Genomic DNA, 21,238 nt, shown 5'->3' with positions numbered 1-21,238 from the left:
GGTAGAAATCTGAACCACCCAGAGGGAGTGGGAATGAGGACTGGGGATTGTAGGGGGAGGGGTGCCCAGGGAAAAGAGAAACAGAAGCCCCGGAGGTGGTAAAAATGATGTAACTGGACTTGTTAGGGTTTGGGAGGTAAAGGTTGGATTAGACTTGAAAGTTCAAAAGTGAGGCAGCATTTTAAGTTGGGAGGTAATTCTGGTGTCTGGGACTTGTCTGATACGTCTGTTCACAACACTGATGGCCTTCTCTGGGTCAAGTGGGTACCAAGCACAATGACTACTAAGATAACAAGGATGTGGATCCTGTCCTCAAGGAACTCAGAGTCCAGCTAGGGAGGCAGACGTGGAAACGCGGTTAGAGTGCTGTGTCCCAGACAAGGTGCAAAAGGGGAGGGGTTGGGAGGCAGAATGGGCATCACAGGGAGATATTTGAATTGAGTCTTAAAGTCCATCAGAGCTCTGGATTTCATTCCCAGTGTGATGGAGATGCCATTACAAGGTTTTGAGAAAGGGATTACAGTACAGCACTGTACGTAGTCAAAGATCATTATGGTTGCTGTTTCAAGCAAGAATGGAAGCAGTAGTCTAGGAGGGGAGTGACATTACGACGGGGATGGGGCAAAGTAGTTCAATTCTGGATATATTTTGAAGGTAGAACGGATAGGGGGCTTCCCTGGTGGCTCAGCAGTAAAGAATCTGCCTGCTGATGCAGGAGATGTGGGTTTGGGTCGGGAAGATCCCCTGGAGAAGGGCTTGGCAACCCACTCCAGTATTCTTGTCTGGAGAATCCCATGGACAGAGGAGCCTGGCAGGTTACAGTCCATAGGGTCATGAAGACTCAGACATGACTGAAGCGACTTAGCACCTAAGTTTAGGGGCCTGGCAACTGGGTGAAAAGGACTGTAGGGGTATTATGGGATGGGGAAGATGGCTTGGCAGATCTCAAGAGTTTTATTTTGATCATGGTAAGTCTGAGATGTCCGCACATCCAAGTGGAGAAGTAGGATGATGGAATCTGAAGTCCCAGGGAAGGGTCAGTCTGGAGTTTAGAAGTGGAAGTTGGCATTTAGTGCTGTGGAACTGGATATCACTTAGATTAGAGAGGCTTAAAAACAAACAAAGCAACAGGTGACTGAGCTCTGATGCAGCCAACATTTAGGGGAAGAGGAAGAGTCCCTGGAATTGTAGGGACACTGCGGTAATGATGTCATGGGAGTCTGAAGAAAAGGGCTACTGCAACGAGGGACACAGACTGGGGGGCTTAAACAGCAGAAACTGATCTCAGTTCTGGAGGGCAGAAGTCCAAGCTCAAGGTATAGGATCGGTTCGTTCTGAGAGCGGAGAAAGATAATCTGTTCTGCGCCTTTTGCTAGCATCTGGTGGTTTGCTGGCGATCTTTTGCATTCCTCTGCTTGTAGGTACCTCACCCGAGTCTCTGCTTTCATTTTCACATGGTGTTCTCCCTGTGTGCGTGCGTGTCTGTATCCAGACTTCCCCATTTTACAAGGACATAGTCATGTTGGATTTGGCCACACCCTCATGACCTCATCTTAACGTACAAGGATGATATTTCTAAATAAGGTCACATTCGTAGGTCCTGGGGGATTAAGACTTCAACATCTTTTAGGGGTGCACACATCAACCCACGAGTAAGAGAACTGGATTTGGCATAATGTTCTTGGTGATCTTGATAAAATCTGGGTTTTTTGCTGCACTGGCTCTTTGTTGTGGTCACGAGCTCACTAGTTGAGATGTGTATGGGCTTAGTTGCCCCATGGCATATGGGATCTTAATTCCCCGCCCAGGAATGGAACCTGTGTCCCCTGCACTGGAAGGAGGATTCTTAACTACTGGATCCCCAGTAAGAGCTGTTTTAATGAGTGTTTGGGATGAAACCCACATTGGAGTAGCCTGAAGACAGAATACGTGCAGAGAAAGTGGAGGCTGTGAGAGTAGACAACTCTTCAGACATTTTTGCTGCAGTGGTGTAGAAACTTGGAGATGCAAGTATCTAAGGAGAAGTTATTTGTTGTTTAAGATAGGTGATATTAACCCATGTTAATGTGAGTGTTCAACTAGTTTAAGAAAAAAAATTACATGTTATAAGAAAGAGGAGATAAAGGAGGCCAGATTCCTCAAATGGACATGAAGGGATAGGATCCAAGAGGCTTCTTTGCTTATAATGGGATCAAAAGCAGAGTATGTGGGTCCTGATGCAGGTAGATTGGTGGATTTGGTGGTGAAAAATGAAGTTGTTTATGTCCAGTTGTATCTGTCTTCTCAGTAAAGTATAAGGTGTGTCCATAAGCTGAGAAGAATGTGTATGGGAATGCTGGAACTTTGACTAAACATTGTGAAACAGTCTCAGCGTAGGCGATGCAAAGCTGCTAAGGGACTATCTAAGGGGACTTCTCTGGCGGCACAGTAGTTAAGATTCTGCACCACTGCAGTGGGGGTGGGTTCAATCCCTGGTTGGGAAACTAGAGTCCTGCATGCCTTGGCCAAAAAAACAAAATAAAAGCGAACTATGTAAAAATGCCTGGCATGGGTGAAATCTGTCATCACAGATAGGAAGTGAGTCAGTCACGTGTTTGAGTGCTTTTCTCAAGCTCGGCAAGACTGTAGGCTCAGAATAAGTGGATAGTTGGGTTTTGCTAGGGTTGAAATTTTGCCAGAGAAGAATTCTGGAGTAGGAGAAGAGCATGAGAATGAAGGGTCTTTGCATGGGGGTAGTTTTCATACTGGATCATGAGATTCTTGATTGGGTAAGGAGGCAAAGAAAGAGGGTGATGAATCACAAAAACGTGGTAAATGCGATGGTTTGGAGGTTTGGCGAGGGCAGTGATAGCAGCTGAACAGGGGTTTCAAGGCAGTGAGCTGGAAAGACAGGAGGTGGTTTCCAGAGTGTGAGATACTTGAAAAATAATTTTGGAGGTGGTACTGACTGAAAAATGAAGGGAAAAGCTACACACCCTTTACCTTAGACCCTGAAAAATCTTTTAAAATAAATATAACTGAGGTTTAAATTATCTTCTGCCAAACTGCCAGTTAGCTTGCCTGTCTAAAGACTTCTTGTCTTCGCCAGCAGGCACGCAGCCCTGGCAAGACAGTGCTATCTCTGCGGACAGAGCTGCCTTCCCTCTGCTGCCTGCTTGATAGCGGGCTTCAGGAGGTGGCTCACACTTTATTTTCCTGCCAAGACTGACAAGGCAGAGTCACATATTCTTAAAGTTTTCCAGTACTTTATGATCCCATTGTTTCCCTTTAGAGCAAATTCCAAGGTAAGGAAAGTAAAAATTATATATCCAATGATCAGATGGGGAATGAAGGCCCATTCAAGATGTTTTAAGGAATATTTGGGGGGAGGCAAGTGAAGTTAGTGACAAAGCTGAATGGGATGTAACAGACTTGGCCATAAGGAAGATGCTATTATTTCAAAGTATTAATACTCTTTCCATTCATTCAACAAACATTTATTGGTCACCGATCACGTGCCAGTCAACATCCTAGGTCAGTGGTTCCTAAACGCTTTGGTCTCACGATCCCTTCCTTAAGAATTGGGAAGGACAATTCCTTAAGAATTGTTGAGGACCCCAGAGAATTTTGTTTATGTAAATTATTCTATAATTATTGTTTTAGAACTCAAACCTGAAAATTTTAAAAAATATTTATTTAAAAATATAAACCCATTACATGTTAAATAAATAAGAGAAAAAAAATTTTTTTGAAAAAATGTCTAGCGAGAAGAGGGGCATTGTTCTACATTTTTTTCCCAATGTCTTTCATATCTGGTTTACTAGAAGGCATCTGGGATCTCATATCTGCTTTTGCATTCAGTCTGTTGCCAGATCACATATCATGTACCCTCTAGAAGATACATGTGTACTATATATTCACGAGAAAAGGAAAGTTTAAAAAAAAAACAGCTTAGTATCATTGTGAAAATAATTTTGGCCTTGAGGACCCTCTGGAAAGGTCTTAAAATGGGATCCTCAGGGGTGCCCAAATCATACTTTGGGAACTACTGTGCGAGGTATTGGTATACAGCCCTCAACAAGCAGAAACCAGCAGGAGAGAACATTTACAGGGATATATACAGAGCAGTGTGTTACATGCTCTAATGGAGTACAGCGGTATAGTTCTGACTGTGAAGGTCAGCAGAGACTTCGAGAAGGTGTTGACATTGGAGCTGAACCTTGAAGCATGGGTAGATATACAACAGAGGAGGTGAGGGCCTTCTTGACTGAGAAACTGTGAACAGTGGCATGGAACAAATCTAGTGTTCCTCAGAGTATAACCTGCATGAAGGGAAGTTACTGAAGAGAAGGCTAGAAAAGTCTAGGGAAAGGACAGACTGTACAGAGCCTTTATTCTACAGATGATGGGAAAAAATCTTTAGTGGATACATAACAAATATTAGCTGATGCCTGTGCCTCTAATCTGGAGAAGGCAATGGCACCCCACTCCAGTACTCTTGCCTGGAAAATCCCATGGACGGAGGAGCCTGGTAGGCTGCAGACCATGGGGTCCCGAAGAGTCGGACACGACTGAGCGACTTCACTTTCACTTTTCCCTTTCATGCACTGGAGAAGGAAATGGCAACTCACTCCAGTGTTCTTGCCTGGAGAATCCCAGGGACGGGGAAGCCTGGTGGGCCGCCGTCTATGGGGTCGCACAGAGTCGGACACGACTGAAGTGACTTAGCAGCAGCAGCAGTGCCTCTAATCTATCTAGAAGAGGAACGATATTAGAAATTTAGTTCACTCACCAACCCACTGAGCTTTGAGTATTTAATTTGCATACCCGGATCTCTTGTCATTAAACTTACTCCCATTATTAATATATTTTTTCTGAATTGTAAATGAGCTATTGCTAGAGATATGGATAATAAGATAAAAGGGGATAAACCATAGAAATTGCGGACCTCTTAGTTTCCTAGAAAGAAGTGGCCATTCTTCCAACAGTCTCAACAATGCAAGAGGCTCCCTCTGGGTTCCTGAAAGATCTTGTAGCTGTCTCCAGGGCTCAAACCTGCTACACTCCCTCTGAACAAATACTTCACTTCAGAGGTGTTGATTAAAAAGTTTTATTAGAAATAAAGAAATGGACTAAGATCAAATTCACAAGAAAGAATCAAATGTAGCAACTAAGATTATAAAGTGAAGTCGCTCAGTTGTGTCTGACTCTGTGCGACCTCTTGGACTGTAGCCCGCCATGCCCCTCTGTGGGATTTCCCAGGCAAGAATCCTGGGGTGGGTTGGCATTTCCTTCTCCAGACTCCTTACCCTCTGATAGACACAATTTTTTTCAAAGGATAATTCTCTGTGCTTTCTTCTTTGGGTGTTGTATCCCATGGTTCTAGGGGCTCAGGATACAAATATGACTTGAATATGACTTGAAGGGGAAGCAAAGACGAGGGTAAACAGTTCTAGAGGCTCCGTTTCTTTCCTCCTCTGTTTGCCTCATTTGAAGAAACAGGGACACCACCTGAGAAACAGTTCACATTTTTAAATGAAAGACTTATGTGGGTTAGATGCTGAAAGACCTCAAAGCTGGATCCTAGGTAACGCTAAACCGGTATTTAGAAATCGTAAAACCGAGCGGGCAGGAATGCATAATGATTCATTTTTCACTTAAGACTTATTAATCACGCCACATTATTAGTGTTTTTAACACGAGATATATATTTACACATCTCCCAACTTTTACTGGACTTAAATCTTAGGGTGATGATCTACTTAGCAGTGAATAACACTGGAACCACAGTGTTGCATAAATACATGCAAGTCTAAAACATACGTGTACACTTGGGCTTGGGTACGTACCACGCCATTAACAGGTCCAGGGCCCTCTCCACCCGTCCACGTCGCTCCCTTGGGCCCAGAGGGCCAAGGTAGGGGGCGAGGGAGGTCGGGCCGCGGCGGAGGGGCGGTTTCCTAGGCGACCGCTGAGCTGCAAGTGCGCACGCGCAAAGCCTGGATCCGGCTGATGCAATCTCCCGCGCGCAACCGGGTCTGCCGAGAGTAAGGAAGCCGACAGGGACCTGGGCGCGGCCAATCGGCGGCCGCAGGAAAGAGTGCGGAAGGGCCCGCCCCCGGCCCGGCGAGTGACGTCAGGCGGCGCGGGGCTGGTGGCGTAGCCGGCCGCCATCCTTCGTCTAGTCAGCCTGCCTGGAGAGGTGTTGCCGCGGCGCTGGTCCTGCGGCCATTTTGAGCTTCGCTTGCACCCGCTTGCCCTCCCAGACCAGCCCTTCCGGGGTCGCGCTGCTGAGGGGAATCTCCACGGTCCGTGCCTCCGAGGAAGCCGCCGCCGCGGAAGGGCTCCTATCTATGGTGGAGCGGCGCGGGCCGGACTAGGACCCCTTCTCGCTGCCAGGATGGAGGTCGCCTTGGCTGCCGCGTCTTGTGCCCGCCGTTCCGGACTGTGGCCCGCTGCCTGCGGCCGGAGCCGCTCTCCTTGTTGGCTCTTCTGCTGGCCCGGGGGTCGGCCTGGGGCACCCACCCCGCCGCTGGGGAAGGCCGAGACTGTGTAGGGCCTCGAGCTCCGCGTCCCTACCTCCGTGAGAGACTGCCGACACCGGGAGATGGAGCCGGCGGCGGACAGCTCGCGGGAACCGGACCCCCGCTTCCGGCTGCCCTCCTTCTTCCCTCGGCCCTCGCGATCAGGCACGTCCAGGTTCCCCGCACCGCTCTCCCCGGAACCCGACCCCAGGCTGGCTCCCAGCCCCCCGCCCGAGGCCCGAAGCAGCTCCTGGATGCAGCTGCTTTCCCAGCTCCTCGCGCCGCTCCCAGGGTTGCTTCAGAAGCTGCTGGTCTGGAGCCAGCTTTTCGGTGGGATGATCCCTACCAGATGGCTCGACTTTGCTGGAGGCTACGGCCTCCTGAGGGCTCGGGAGGAGCCCGCAGCCCCCTCGGCGCCCAAAGCTCTGAGTTCGCTGCGGCTCGACCCCTCGGCCGACGCGGCCGCCAGTCCCCTTGACTGGCTAGAGGGGGGCCTCCACTGGCAGTGCTCGCCCCCAGATCTGGAATTAGAACTTAAAGCCAAGGGAAGAGCTTTGGACTCCGCAGCCCATGCTTTTCTTCTGGAGCAGCCGCTGTGGGGAGTGGAGCTGGTGCCCCGGAGCGTCCAAGCGCGTCTGTTTTCCAACCCGGGGCTTGGCCCTTCGCCCTCTGGACAGCTCAACGTTCAGCGCTTAAGCAATGTCAGTGTCGTCTCCTATTTGCTGAACCCCTCCTATCTGGACTGCCTGCCCCGGGTTGAGCTGAGCTATCAGAGCAGTGTTGGAAGCTGCGAACTGGTCAATTTCCAGGCGCTGAGCCCAGAGAGCGGCTGCCTGGATGAGGCCTCGTCTTATCCCCAGCCGCTCAACGCAGAGATGGCTCCCGCCTCGTGGCAGGGATGTCCGCCTCTCTCTAGAGAAGGCCTGCCCGAAATCCACCATCTGCGTATGAAGCGGCTGGAATTCCTTCAGCAGGCCAGCAAGGGTCAGGCTTTACCCACCCCTGACCAAGATCATGGCTACCACAGCCTAGAGGAGGAGCACAGTCTGCTCCGGATGGAGCCGAAGCACTTCGGAGGTAGTCCGACTCAGTGTGTTCCTGCTGCTGGAGCCGTTCCCGGAACCGCCCAGGAACCCACTGAAGAGAAAACAGAATTGTTGATTAGTGAAGTTCCTTTTGGATTGGAAAGACAGGGCCCCTCGGGAGGCATTCCATCTTGTGAGACTGGACAGGAGCTTGGAGAGGACCAAATAAGTGTAGTTGACTCTTCAGACATAGACGATGACCTTGCCATTTCTGCTAGACCAGCCTGTAGTAACAAGTTGATAGATTACATTTTGGGAGGTGCAGCCAGTGACCTGGAAACAAGTTCTGATTCGGAAGATGAGGATTGGGACGAAGACGTTGAGGATGACGGTTTTGATAGTGATAGCTCATTCTCAGAATCAGACCTTGAACAAGACTCAGAAGGGCTCCACCTTTGGAACTCTTTCTATAGTGTGGATCCTTATAATCCCCAAAACTTCACAGCAACAATTCAGACTGCTGCCAAAATTCTTCCCGGAAACCCTTCTGATTCAGAGAAGGATTTGTCTGACAAGTCTGACCTAGGGAATTCTCCCCAGACTGAAAGTCTTCCGGAGTTTCCTGATCATAATTCCGGAGATGATGATGACTGGGAATCTAGTGCAGATGAAGCAGAGAGTCTCAAATTGTGGAATTCTTTTTGTAATTCTGACGACCCCTACAACCTTCTAAATTTTAAGGCTCCTTTTCAAACAGGGAAAAATTGGAAAAGCTATCTTGACTCAGAGAGGCCATCTGAGCCCATTTCTGAGTGTCACACCTTACTTTCCTGTAAGGGGCAGCTGTTAGGGAGCCCAGAAAGGAAATGTCCAGACTTGGTACAGGGTGTGTTTCTTTCTGGAGAAACACACACACATATCCGGAGGAAAAAGGTTTGTTTTCTTTTAACATTCTTGATAATTTGTACTTTCTGTTCTGATGTGGAAAAGCATGAGTTTCCTGGAGCCATAGTAGTGCTTATTTTTTAGGAAAGACTCCAAGCTCTTACACTTCGATTGAGAAATGACCACCTCTCCTTTTCCCTCATGTAGAGTGTTGTTCCTGTCTGAATTGAAGGTGCCTGTGTATAGATGTTAGCTTGAGGGTGCTGTTTTCTTTAGGGTTGGCAACTCTGGGCTGTTTCCCTTCAAGTTTCAACTTTCACTTTTTTTAAGGAACAGAAAAATTAAAATTTGTGTATACATGATTTAATTCTAGAGGTTGAGAAGGTCCTATTGTAGCAGTAGAGTTTTGTGGTATTAAGTGTAGCATGTCATTTGCAGACAGTTACTGCTCCAGTTTCAGGATAACTGTTTTCATTCCTCTCAGTTAGAAACCAAAGGGATGATAGTACCAAGTAGCAGGTCATATTTGTCTGGTTGTTTGCCATGAAAGAAAATATTAGTTTCAGTATTAAAAACTTTGGACATTTGGAATTTTGATTGACAATAATACTGAAAATAGTATTACCTTTTCTTAAGATAGCAGTCCAAGTTATCTTTGGCCCTCTATAGGTTAATCATTTGTAATTATGATGGTCACTTATTTGGTTTTCTTGAGTAGTTGTTTCCTATTTCCAGGCTAGTCTTAAAACTTCATGGAGCATTTATATTACTCTTTCAACACATTTTAAAGGTAACTGTATTTGGGGAATCTTTTGAATTGCCTTGTTGTTTTTTTTTTTAAATTCAGCTGACGCCATTAATTGAAGAGAAATCCCCACAAACAGACAGGGTATCTTTTATTGTGGAGCAAAAGTTTCTTTAGTTACCTTTACTTTTATTTGGAAAGATAAAGTCATGGGTGAATTATTATTGACCTCAAATACTGCTGCATCAGAGTTTCAAGTGGAAAGAACTATAATCCATTGGCTCCAAATGACCAGCTTAATCTTTGAAACTCTCCCTAGGGTAGAAAATGTCCCTAAAATACCCTAAATGGTGGTATTCTTATGTCTTAGCTGTAGAAACAAAATAAGGCATATTAAAAATTAGGTTTTAGTTCACACTTTTGTTAGTGCTGTCTTAAATGTTTTTCACTATGTTTTTAAAAGGTCCCTGACAAAGTGGCCTGTTTAGTGAATAGATAAACAAAGTGAGGCAATGGAATGAGCACTTGGCATCTGGAGACTTGTGTTCCCTACTCCTAAGTGTTTAGGGCCAACAGATTTAGGAAGATAGCCAGAGCTAGGAAGTAACTTGACCTCTCATGGCTTTGACTGACTGACTTATAGTAATAATAATAATGGCTATTGTATGAATTATTGCACGATTTAAATGAGGTGAGTAGATAAAACTCATAGTTGCTTTGCCTTAAATGATAACTCTTGTTTAGGGATCTCAGCCCAGCCTCATGTCTCTTTTTAGCTTGCTCACTGAGTGAAAAGTGAGATGAGTCAAGTAGATGTTACTATTAGTATGCACTAGAAGCAACATTTATAAAAGATTATGTCTGGAATATGGTAAAGTTATTTATAACCTTTGACTACATCCCATTCTTTAGGTATATGGGAATAATGGATAGTGCCCGGTTCTTAGAGTGAGGCTTTCAGATCTGGGAATGCTTTTTTAAATGGCAAACATGGTGCAGATTGTGGAGCCGGGCTCAGAGTTGGAATCCTGATTGCACCCGTGGAAGCTGTGTGATTTAAATGAGTCAGTTTACTTTGGTTTCCTTATCTATACAATGAAGATGATGATGATACATACCTTATAGGGTATGTATTATTAAGTGAGATTAGTGAGATGAAAATTGTTAAGCACTTTGAAAAGAACCTGGCATATGGTAACCACTGTATAAATGTTATTTATCTTGGTGATAAAATGAATGAGTAATGCTAGAATGCAATATTTAGTAAGGTGTTACACGTCTACTAATTGTCCTCGGGGGTATTCCTTGGCCTGATGTAAAGGGAATGAAAGGAGCCGGCCACAGTGGAATTAGCTGATGTAAGTATTGAATGTACTTTAAAACAGGTTTTGACATTTGGTGTTTGATATCTTAAAAAGAAATTTCTATATTAGAAATTGAGTAGGGATTAAAGGGAACTGTCACTCTTCCATGTGATCATATATATTGCAGTAGTCACAATTGCGTGTATGTATGGTGATAGCATAATGAATACAAAGAGGGTTTTTATCTTAACTACAAAGTCTCTTATAGTAACATAACCTTAAAGATATGTTTTGTTGCAGTTTGATTACTAAGTAACTTTTTCTTCTGTGTTCTGATTATAAAAGTAATTAATATAAGAATGCTGCTGCTGCTGCTGCTAAGTCGCTTCAGTCGTGTCTGACTCTGTGCGACCCCATAGACGGCAACCCACCAGGCTCCCCCGTCCCTGGGATAATCCAGGCAAGAACACCGGAGTGGGTTGCCATTTCCTTCTCCAATGCATGAAAGTGAAAAGTGCAAGTGAAGTCGCTCAGTCTACTACATGTTTATGATTTAAGAATTGAAAAACACTGAAAAGTTACTTTTTTTTTTTGAAAAAGGAATAGAAGTGAACTTTTGTGCTGTAATGAAAGCATTCAGGATTATATTTCTGAAATACATAGGAAACATCTGTCATTTTGGAAGAGTGTACAAGTTTGTTTCTTTCTTTACTTCTGTTATATTTGAGATTAAAATTACTCTTTTATCTTTATAGGTAACCTTCCTTGAAGAAGTTACTGAGTATTATATAAGCGGTGATGAGGATCGAAAAGGACCATGGGAAGAATTTGCACGGGATGGATGCAGGTTCCAGAAACGAATTCAAGAAACAGAAGAAGCTATTGGATACTGCTTGACATTTGAGCACAGAGAAAAGATGTTTAATAGACTCCAGCAAACATGTTTCAAAGGACTTAATGTTTTTGAGCAATGTTAAGATGATTTGACAGCCTCTGGCCCTAGCATACACTACCTCTTACTTGAGAGGTTACTTTTAAAAACAAAAATTGGCAGCTGTCCTTCAACCTTTTCTTAGAAGATGTGCAGCTTGGATCCAGTGACCTAGTTTAATATTTTTTTGCAACATAGCCCACTCAGAAATGTCCAGGTTTGAAGCCAGGCCCTGAAAATGAAGGATGAAATGGTGTGATTTCTAATCCTCCCTTTTTTGTTTAGTTGGATGTGTTCTAGAATGTTGTTTGCTTGCTGAAGTGAAAAGGGGACCTTTAAAGGTGTAATTTTGCACTTTGGAAACCTATTTTCTTGGGAAACAATATTTATAGGGTTCAAAGCCCATTTCCCATTCTAATTTAAATTATGTGCACCTGTCTAAAAACTCTGGACTCTCCCCTCCCCCCAACATTCTGAAATTACTGGGCTGTTAACGTTTTCTATATATTCAGTAATTTGACCCTTCTACTTCAATGTTAAGAAAAATAATTTTGTATATACGACCAACTTAAAGTACATTATCGTGTGTCTTTTTTTTTCTTTTCCTAAAAATGACTAGTTGAAAATGTGTGGTTGGTTTTTATTTCTAGGTTAAGCTCTACCTAGGAAATGTTTCCAAGGACTGCCACAAAATCTGTATGTGCAGTACTTTCTGATACTTTGGGAAAGCTGCGTATTTCTGCCAAATTTTAACATCTGATATATTTAAGTTCTTTGTAAACTCTTTTTTTTGGAGAGGATTCTGTATATGTTATTGTAGTTCCCACTTGAGTGGTTCTTTGTGCCTTCAACAGGTAGAAATTGTTACAAGACTCCAGAAAGTAATAATTGTGTCATAGTTGCTTTTAAATTTAAAAGCTTAGAATTTTCTTAGGAAGAAGAACAGGAGACATCTCAGAGCAATTTGGTTTTGTTGTATATGCTCTCAAAAGAAAAACAGTGTTAATAATATCATGCCTCAGCACCGTCACTTTTATAACTTGTCAGGGTGACACTAAACTTGGAAATGGGCAGTTCTGAATTTTCCAGTTGAAATGTAAAATATAGACTTCAGTCAACATCTAAGTTTATTGTGTTCTTCTTTTTTAATAGAGAAGTAATGGCAAGGCCTATAATTTCAGGAAAGATCTATAGATTTGACAGATTGAAAGTTTTAATATCTTCATCCCAAAGCTTACTTTTGAATTGAAGTTTCTGCAGTGACTGATTGTGTTTGGTTCAGTTAGCACTACATGATGTGCATATAATAGGCTGAGGGAATATTAACCAATAACTTTCTGGTCTGTTTTTACTTCACACGCCTCCTGTTACAAGTAATAATACAAGCAGAATAGATGACTCTTAGTTTTGAAGTTGTTTCAGAGTGAGGACAAATTTTTCATCAGAAGTGCTTGCAGGATTACTACCTCAGTTTATAATCTACCTGGTCATTATTTTTTTTCTATTTGGTTTGCTCTAAGAGTACAACAGCATAAAAGTTGGTCAGGCTTTTGCAGAGCTCTTTTTCAGTGTGTTTTGTGCCCCTCTATTTTAGGTAATCATAGGGAATGCATTTATAGAGTCTGGTGTAACACCGTGGAAATGCTAAATTTCAAGCATCAGCTGTGTCAGTTGGAAAGAAGGTATTGCCTTGAAAAGAAAACTGAAAATGTATAGGCATTCTTTTAAAACCAGACTGAAGTATACTATTTTATTTCAGAGACTTATGTTGTGTTTTGGGGTTTTAAATCTTGCACCTCTGCATATATGAAAATAATGGGAAATCTTTACATTTACTAGGCTTCCCTGGTGGCTCAGATGGTAAAGAATCTACCTGCACTGCAGGAGACCTGGGTTTGATCCCTGGGTCAGGAAGATCCCCTGGAGCCAAGGGAATGGTAACCCACTCCAGTGTTCTTGCCTGGAGAATCCATGGACAAAGGAGCCTGGCGGGCTACAGTCCCTGGGGTCACAAAGACTCAGACGTGACTGAGCGACTGACACTTTACATTTACTGGATTTTGGAGAATCGTTCTCTTGTGATTCAACCTCACTGCTAAATATGTAAAAGCTTGGTGAAGAATTCTTCCATTTACTACCCTCCTTTAAAAGAAGTGATCAGACAGTGATGAGAAAGACAAAAGGTGAAGAATTCTTCCATTTACTACCCTCCTTTAAAAGAAGTGATCAGACAGCGCTGAGAAGGACAAAAGGGACCATTTTAAAGTTGGACAAGGGAAAAACAATTCTTACCAGTTTTGTCCAGATCCTAATTGTTAGAACAAAGTTAAAACTTCAGTCTTAAAAAGAAAATCCTTGGAAGTTTTAATTGAACATTTTACACACTTAAAGTCTTGCAATGGTGCTTTATGTATCAATGTAGCATATGAAAGGCTTTGTGCAGACAAGTAAACATTTCCTTTTTTAAGTGTTAAAATGTGATAACACCATCTCCTCATCTTTAACTTGAAATCAAAACTATCAGATTTTATTTTTTTATAATTTAGGGAAGATGAAGTTAGGGGCCTAAAAGACTTATAAATTGGCTTCTTCAGATCCAATGACTTAAATGTAACCAGTTTTTGTTGGGACTTTATAAAATTATATTGTATATATAACTGTTAACTAATCTGTAAATTATAATAAATATATTTGCAATTATTAAATGTTACTTGATATTTTGGTTCAACTTTATATTGTGTTTTACATTGTTTTTGGAATTACTGAGCAGGAGTTTCAGAATTAAGTCAGGTGTTTTTGTAGAAGCATTATAAACTTAAAAGGTGCTGTACAGATTTATGTGGTTAAAAAGGTTATGTGACATGGTAATTGCTCTTCAGCTAACTGAAGAGGAGGAAATGGTTAAGGGGGTAAATATAGTTTCAAACTACATTTCGGTATTAGATAAACGAGAAGTTGGTTCTTAGAGTATGAAGTGCCCTTCTTAGAGACTGGGGATTTGATTCTAAAACTCGCCCCAGCTATGTACTAATGCTGCAAAGAAAATAGTAAAATAGTATTCACAGAAGCAGTAAATTAATATGCTGGGATTAGCATAGTGTTTCTCCTAAGTAGCAGGGAAGTCTGCTGCTTTATTTTGTGCATTATGATTAATGATAACTGATATTGTCAATCATCATGTTCTCCCATTTATAATATTGAATAAATGTGATGGTAACATCTGAAAAACTCCTTATCTTGAAGGAAAAAAAAGGACATTTGGACTATAGCAAGCTTATTAATGGAATTAGTTATTAATTACAGCATTCTTAATTTAGGCATTTGAATCTTGCTAGGGGGTCGCACAGAGTCAGACACAACTGAAGCAACTTAGCAGCAGCAGCAGCAGCTAATGAAAAATTATTAAAAGTGTATTTCTTAACTGGAAGGAAAGAAACAGTTGCAGATAAATCAGTGTTTAGTACAAATTGAATTGACAGCCTAGGTTATACTTTTACCATCTTAGGGTTAATTTAAGCATTTTTGGCTGTCTCTCCCCCAGGAAGGTGTATGAAAATAGTCATGTTCACATCAAGCCAGGTTTATTATGACTCTCCTGGTATCCCTATAGAGGTGGTGATGTTTGTTGTTTAACAGAAAGTTTAAAGCAAGTATTTAATTGCTGATCTCAGAAATTTTGAGTTATACACAGTTTTGGGAGTTTGTTAGTCTTACTTGGAACTTCCTTTGGACCCTCCTTTATGTACCTTTTAAAAATGAAAATAATTATTTTTTTCTCATTTATAAAAGTATCTGACAGAGAGATGTACAAGGACATCATGGTACATTCTAAAAAAGTACGTTGCCCACCATTTTTTTGGAGCCAAGAGACCTAATTTCTTTATGTGTATGAAGAGGTTTTGATACTCAACTGATTATGACACAAATATTGGCTATTTGGAATGTCCCTATATTGGGAATTAGAATTCTTATGGACTTAGTTGAATGCTTTGGTCAATATGAAATACAAGTCTTTTTCTCCTTGGATTTGCTCAAGACTAAGTTTTTACTGGTCAAAATGGCTCACTGGGTAAACGACCCACCTGCAACGCAGGAGACAGGAGATGCAGGTTTGATTTCTGGGTTGGGAAGATCCCCTGGAGGGAGAAGTGGCAGCCCACTCCAGTATTCTTGCCTGGGAAATGCCACGGGCAGAGGAGCCTGGCGACTATAGTGCGCGGGGTCAGGTCACAGAGAGCTGGATGTGGCTCAGCACGCAGCACGTGACTAAAACACAAAGGTAGCGTGACGCCAAGCTCTGCAACCCTAGTGTAGTAAGTAGGGTGAGCAGATCTCACCCTGCTCGCTGTGAGGGTTCAGAGAAGACCTATAGTGCATTCAATTAGTACGTGTTAGCTACAGGTTTGAGATTAGGGAAGTCAAAGAGAAATTTTATACGTGGAATAGAGAACGCATGGTGGAGTTTGGGGTTATGTTATTACCGTATAACAATTTGAGCCACATCAGTGTTTTACTGTTGACAGACTCAAGCTCATTAGGGAAAGACAGGGGAAATCAGACTTATGGAAATTAGGTTACTTGACCCAGGAAGAGGGTACCCTAGAGATCTAATGGAAACAGGTCTACAAAGCTGAACTATTAAGAGAAAACACTTCGGAATGCTTTTTCATGTTTTGTTCTTTTATTCCATTACCCCTCCCTTTGTCTCAGTATTCTTCCTTTCTTCTAGGTTCCTTCTGCCCTTGTTTGCTGAACATTTTATTTTCACTGCTGTTTTCTAGATCCTACCTAGAAGAGGAATGAGGACCTTCACAGCAGCAGAACAGCATGATTGTCAGAGGTATGTTCATTAGCAATACTATCCATCAAGATGACACTGCAAATTTCCCCACCAAAATGTTAGGTTAATAGATACACTGCATTAACTTTTAGAAATATCCCCCAAATGTTCAAGGTAAAAACAGAGGTGGTAATAAAACTGGATTATACTGCTCTGAGGCAAGCCTGTTTTTCTTAATGGGGTTCATGCATTGGCTTTGAAGGCAGAAACCAGAGAGGAGTCCCAAAAGAGTCTTTTAAAAAGTTGATCTGGATATATGTTGTGGAATGGTTTTTAAAAACAAATTTCATCATGTGAAGACTTGTTTCCTCTTTGGATCTCACATATCATCTCCAAGAGACCTCTGATAACCCTATCCTCCAACCCCTCCCTTCCCACTATCTTTAACCTTTTAAAATTGTATTCACTGCCCTAATCTTAACATTGTTACTTATTTCTTGTCTACGGTCACACTCTATAAACTCTGTAAGGGTCTTGCTCTGTGTCTTGTTCCCTCTATGAGCACATCGCCTAGGACTGCACCCGTGTCATAGCCAACAGATGCTTGAATGAGTCGATAACTTTGTTTAAGTCAGTTCCCATACAGTCTTTATTGAGACTTCGTCACAGCCCTGTCTGATTAGACTCCAGTGTGCCTCAGCCATAGATGATACAGAATCACAGAACTGAAAGGTCCTTAGGGAGAAGCTGTAGCAGAGCTCTAAATTTTTTGAATGTAATTACAAATTTCAATTGTAATTGAAATTTGTGCTAGAGATACCTCATCAATTAATTTGAGTGTCATTAACAAGGTACATGTTAATTTACGAAGTTAATATGTGAGCAAATCAGCTGAGACCTTTCTTTTCCAGGATTAAAGAGTACTAAAGTATTGGGCGTGCGTGCTAAGTCGCTTCAGTCGTATCTGACTCTGTAACACTGTGGTCTATAGCCCACCAGGCTCCTCTGTCCATAGGATTCTCCAGGAAAGAATACTGGAGTCGGTTGCTGTGCCTTGCTCCAGGGGATCTTCCCCACCCACGGATTGGATCTGCATGTCTTAAGTCTCCCACATTGATAGGCAGGTTCTTTACCATTAGTACCACCTGTACTGAAGTATTAAAAGTATTTTCCTCACCACACCAGAGGTTTCATTTCTACTCCTCTTTTTTAGAAAACAATTGGCTTTGAGTTTCTAGAGATGCTCAGTTGATTCCACCAGATGGCGTGACTTGCCATCTTAGAGTGCCTGACAGATTCCTGTCACTGCTAATCTGATGGCTGTTGCTTGGAGGTCATTTCCTTAGTATATAAACAAGCTGGCAAACCGCACTGCCCTGCCCATGCTAGGCCTGCCTGGCCAATGGTGACTTCACCTTTTTGTGGTAACTACTCATCACTGATAGCTCCCTCATAGCTTCCCTGGTGGCTCAGCTGGTAAAGAATCCACCTGCAATGCAGGAGACCTGAGTTCCATCCCTAGGTTGGGAAGATCCCCTGGAGAAGGGAAAGGCTACCCACTCCAGTATTCTGGCCTGGAGAATTCCATGGACTGTAAAGTCTATGGGGTCACAAAGAGTCGGACACGACTTTTCACTTATCACTGGGGGCTGTTCCTTACAGGAGAACCAAAATTTATATTTGAACACAAATAAATGATTCTTCATGGTCTCCATGGAGGAATAATAAAATGAATATGGCAATTTAGGTGATTGCAAGTGAGATATAAGAGGCTGATGTACAGATATTTGCTGGGTTTTTGTGTTAGAGTTTTTCTTGTTAGGGTTTTATCTCACTTAACTCTTTGTTCAACATTCAGTTTTCTGTTGCATTCCTGTGCATTGGGGAAGTCACTGTCAATGAGAGGAGACAGCCACGGTGCTTGGGGCATGGAACTCCCTGTGCCTGATTACAGAGCTGTATATGCAACTGGCGTGGAAGGAGGAAAAGAGCCTCGAGAACTGTTGGTCTGAGGCTTTGTGCTGGCGTTACCTGTTTCCCGCTCAGTAGCCAAGGCCAGGTGGGTATCCAGGACTGCTCTTTGGTGGGTTTGACATTGGCTCCAAGGGGCTGCACCCATCTGCTTCTAGGTGTACGGAATGGAGGCCGTTACACGTTTGCCTACAACTGGTAAAGCATCTGCCTACAATGCGGGAGACCCAGGTTCGATCCCTGGGTTGGGAAGATCCTCTGGAGAAGGAAATGGCAACCCACTCCAGTACTCTTGCCTGGAAAATCCCATGGACGGAGCAGCATTGTAGGCTACAGTCCATGGGGTCGTAAAGAGTCGGACACGACTGAGCAACTTCACTTTGACTTTCTCCTACGCCTGCAGTGACGGAGGCACTTTGAGCTTGCGGTGGTTTCCTTTCTTTTGGTTCTGCTTGGTTTGACTGTGTAGGGAGGCGAGGCATGTTTTTGTACCTTCAGGAATTTACATGGGAGTTCTTTGTTTTCTTTACTTCTGATTGCCACATTTTCTAGATATCCACCTCTGAACAGATCTCCCTTCCCCAGGACAATCTGCTGAAAGTCACAGCCTGATTGGCCTGGGGGATATAACCTAGTACTACCTGAGAGACGGCAATACTTTTAGAATAATATTGAATTACAGAAGAAAAGTCCTTCATTGGGATGAAAGTGAAAGTGTTAGTCACTCAGTCGTGTCTGACTCTTTGTGACCCCATGGACTGTAGCCAGCCGGGCTCCTCTGTCCATGGAATTCTCTAGGCAAGAATACTGGAGTGGGTTGCCATTTTCTTCTCCAGGGAATCTTCCTGACCCAGGGATCAACCCCTGATCTCCTGCATTGCAGACAGATTCTTTACCATCTGAGCCACCAGGGAAGCCCCCATAGGGTGAAACAGGTGCATTTTCTTGCAATTAATTTCCCAGGTTCTTTCAGATAGGATGACAGTTACATTAGCCACTGTTCGTTATTTTTCCTTTTTTCTCATGCGGTTGTTAAAAAAAATTAAATTTAATTAAGCTTAAAAAAAAATCAGTTCACCCATTTCTTCCACTCTCACACTCTTCTCTGGCAATCACCAATCTGTTATCTGTATCTTTGAACTTGTTTTTATTTGTTCAGCTTTTGTTGTTGTTAAGATTTCACATATAAGAGAGAGCATGCGATATTTGTCTTTACTTATTTCATTTAGCTCAATGCCCCCTAGGTCCCAGGTTGTCACAAATGGCAAGATTTCATTCTCTTCAGTGTCTCTTCTTATCATTTAGCACAGAGCCCCTCAGGGTCCCTTGGGAGTGTTCGCCTACTGTGATCAGGTTTCATCTGCCCTCTACAGGCTTCCCCGATGACTCCATCTCTACATCCTCAGAGCTCATTGTCATGTTTTCACTGTTACAGTGCCCTGGACACCTTCTGATCACTGTTCATCGCACTGAATTGTAATTATGTTTGCAATTCCATTTCTTCCTGTAGATTGTTACCTCTTTGGTGGAGGGGTCCCTCAGCACAGGGTCCAGAACATCTTGGGTACACAATATACTTTTAACTCAAGTTACAGTTTCCAAAGTCTCCTTCTCCCAAAGGATAGGCTCTCTACCCCACACAACAGTTGAGTAATTTACTAATTCATGTATTTCAAAGAAGCAATTAAATATGTGAAAAGGTCTGTCTTCAATATAAACGTAATTTTTATTTTTAGTATTTGAGATATTTTGAGAAGCTAGTATTACTAGTGATTACTTTACACCTAAGGTTTTAGATCAGTTGATAATATGTCTTCATTACCGATCTTTCAAGTGATACCATGAGGTTTATTGAAATTTGATCAGTATTATGAAAGGTACTTTTCATTAGGCAGGGTATAATTCATATCCAATTTTCCTAAATTACATTAAATGTAAGTGGTCTAAATACTCCCAATTAAAAGGCAGACATCATCAAATCTTAAAAACAACAACAAAGGACTTGTTTTTCAACCAGCTTATTGAGGTATACTTTACATATAAATAAAAATTTCCAATTTTCAGTATAAAATTCAATGAGTTTTAAGATTTGTGTACAGTCATGTAAACACTACCACAATAAAAATATAGAGCATTTCCATCACTCCAAAAAGCTGCCTTATACTCTTTTCTGTTCAGCCGCCTCTCCAACCTCCAGCTTTCGGCAGTCATTGCTCTGCTTTTTATCATTGTTTCACCCTTTCTAGAATTTTTAAGAATGGTGTCATATATACAGTATGTACCCTTTTGTGTTTGGCTTCTTTTACCAGTGCGATGCTTTGAGGTTCATCTGTGCTGTTTAGTATGTCAGCAGCCTGTTCTTTTTTGTTGCTGAGCAGTATTCCCTTGTATGAGTATATCACGATTTACTGGTTGGTTTGTTTAGTCTATGGCTATTGTGATTAAAGTTGCTATGAACATTTGCATATAAGTGTTTCTGTAGATGTACATTTTCGTTCCTTTTGGATAGATTTAAGAATGATATGCTGAATAAAATGATAACTATATATATATATATATATATATATATATATATATATTTAAAATTCTATAAGAAAACTCCCAGTTTTCCAAAGTAGCTGTTCCACTTGGCAGCCAGTATGAGAGATCCAGTTGTTTCACACCCTTGCCAACACTTTACATTATAAATCTTCTTAAGTTTAGCTACTGTAGTGGGTTTGTAGTGACATCTTATTTTAGTGTAAATTTTTATTTCCTTGATGTTTAATGATATGGCAAAGCATGTGTTCAAATCTTTTGTCCATTTTTTAAACCAAGTTGTGTGTGTGTATATAGAAAATATTTTCTCCTAGTCAGTAGCTTGCTTTTTCATTTTCTTAATGTTATTTGAAAAGCAAAATTTTTAATGTTACTGAAGTCCAATTTATCGATTTTTCTTCTATGGTGCTTTTTTTTATTGCCCTACCTCATAAATCTTTCTCTAATGCAAAGTCATAAATATTTTTTTCTATTTCTTTTTCTGGACATTTTATGGTTTTAATTTTGACATTTAAGTCAGTGATCCATTTTGAGTTAACTGTTTGTTTGTTTGTTT

The 21,238-nt window shown here is 42.1% G+C and overlaps 1 protein-coding gene and 1 long non-coding RNA gene across 4 annotated transcripts; one reads left to right on the top strand and one right to left on the bottom strand.

The window, feature by feature from the left end:
* Positions 1-3,757: 3,757 nt before the first annotated feature.
* LOC129652764 (uncharacterized) lies at positions 3,758-6,021 on the bottom strand. Its single transcript, XR_008714730.1, has 3 exons — positions 5,829-6,021; positions 5,289-5,490; positions 3,758-4,733 (listed from the first exon to the last, which is right to left on the bottom strand). It is a non-coding gene; the product is annotated as an uncharacterized LOC129652764 (long non-coding RNA).
* A 131-nt stretch (positions 6,022-6,152) lies between these two features.
* PPP1R15B (protein phosphatase 1 regulatory subunit 15B) lies at positions 6,153-14,103 on the top strand. Of its 3 annotated transcripts, none has more exons than XR_008714728.1 (3): positions 6,153-8,461; positions 11,218-11,646; positions 13,233-14,103. XR_008714728.1 is itself a non-coding variant. In XM_055581712.1 (2 exons), exons 1-2 carry the CDS (start codon positions 6,587-6,589, stop codon positions 11,437-11,439), a joined length of 2,097 nt encoding a protein of 698 aa, XP_055437687.1. In that variant the 5' UTR covers positions 6,153-6,586; the 3' UTR covers positions 11,440-14,103. The 3 variants fall into 3 exon arrangements, 1 of the variants encoding a protein (XP_055437687.1); XR_008714729.1 differs by having other exon boundaries at positions 11,218-13,507; positions 13,577-14,103; XM_055581712.1 differs by having other exon boundaries at positions 11,218-14,103.
* Positions 14,104-21,238: the final 7,135 nt, after the last annotated feature.

This window comes from Bubalus kerabau, chromosome 5 (assembly GCF_029407905.1).
Source record: "Bubalus kerabau isolate K-KA32 ecotype Philippines breed swamp buffalo chromosome 5, PCC_UOA_SB_1v2, whole genome shotgun sequence".
Classification (NCBI taxonomy): Eukaryota; Metazoa; Chordata; class Mammalia; order Artiodactyla; family Bovidae; genus Bubalus; species Bubalus kerabau.
This window is presented reverse-complemented; position numbering and strand designations above follow the sequence as displayed.

Bases quoted from the DNA above. Each gene is read 5' to 3' on its own strand.
- PPP1R15B (XM_055581712.1), top strand. From the start codon at position 6,587: ATGGAGCCGGCGGCGGACAGCTCGCGGGAACCGGACCCCCGCTTCCGG. The intron at 8,462-11,217 runs GTTTGTTTTCTT...TTATCTTTATAG, and splicing joins CACATATCCGGAGGAAAAAG to GTAACCTTCCTTGAAGAAGT.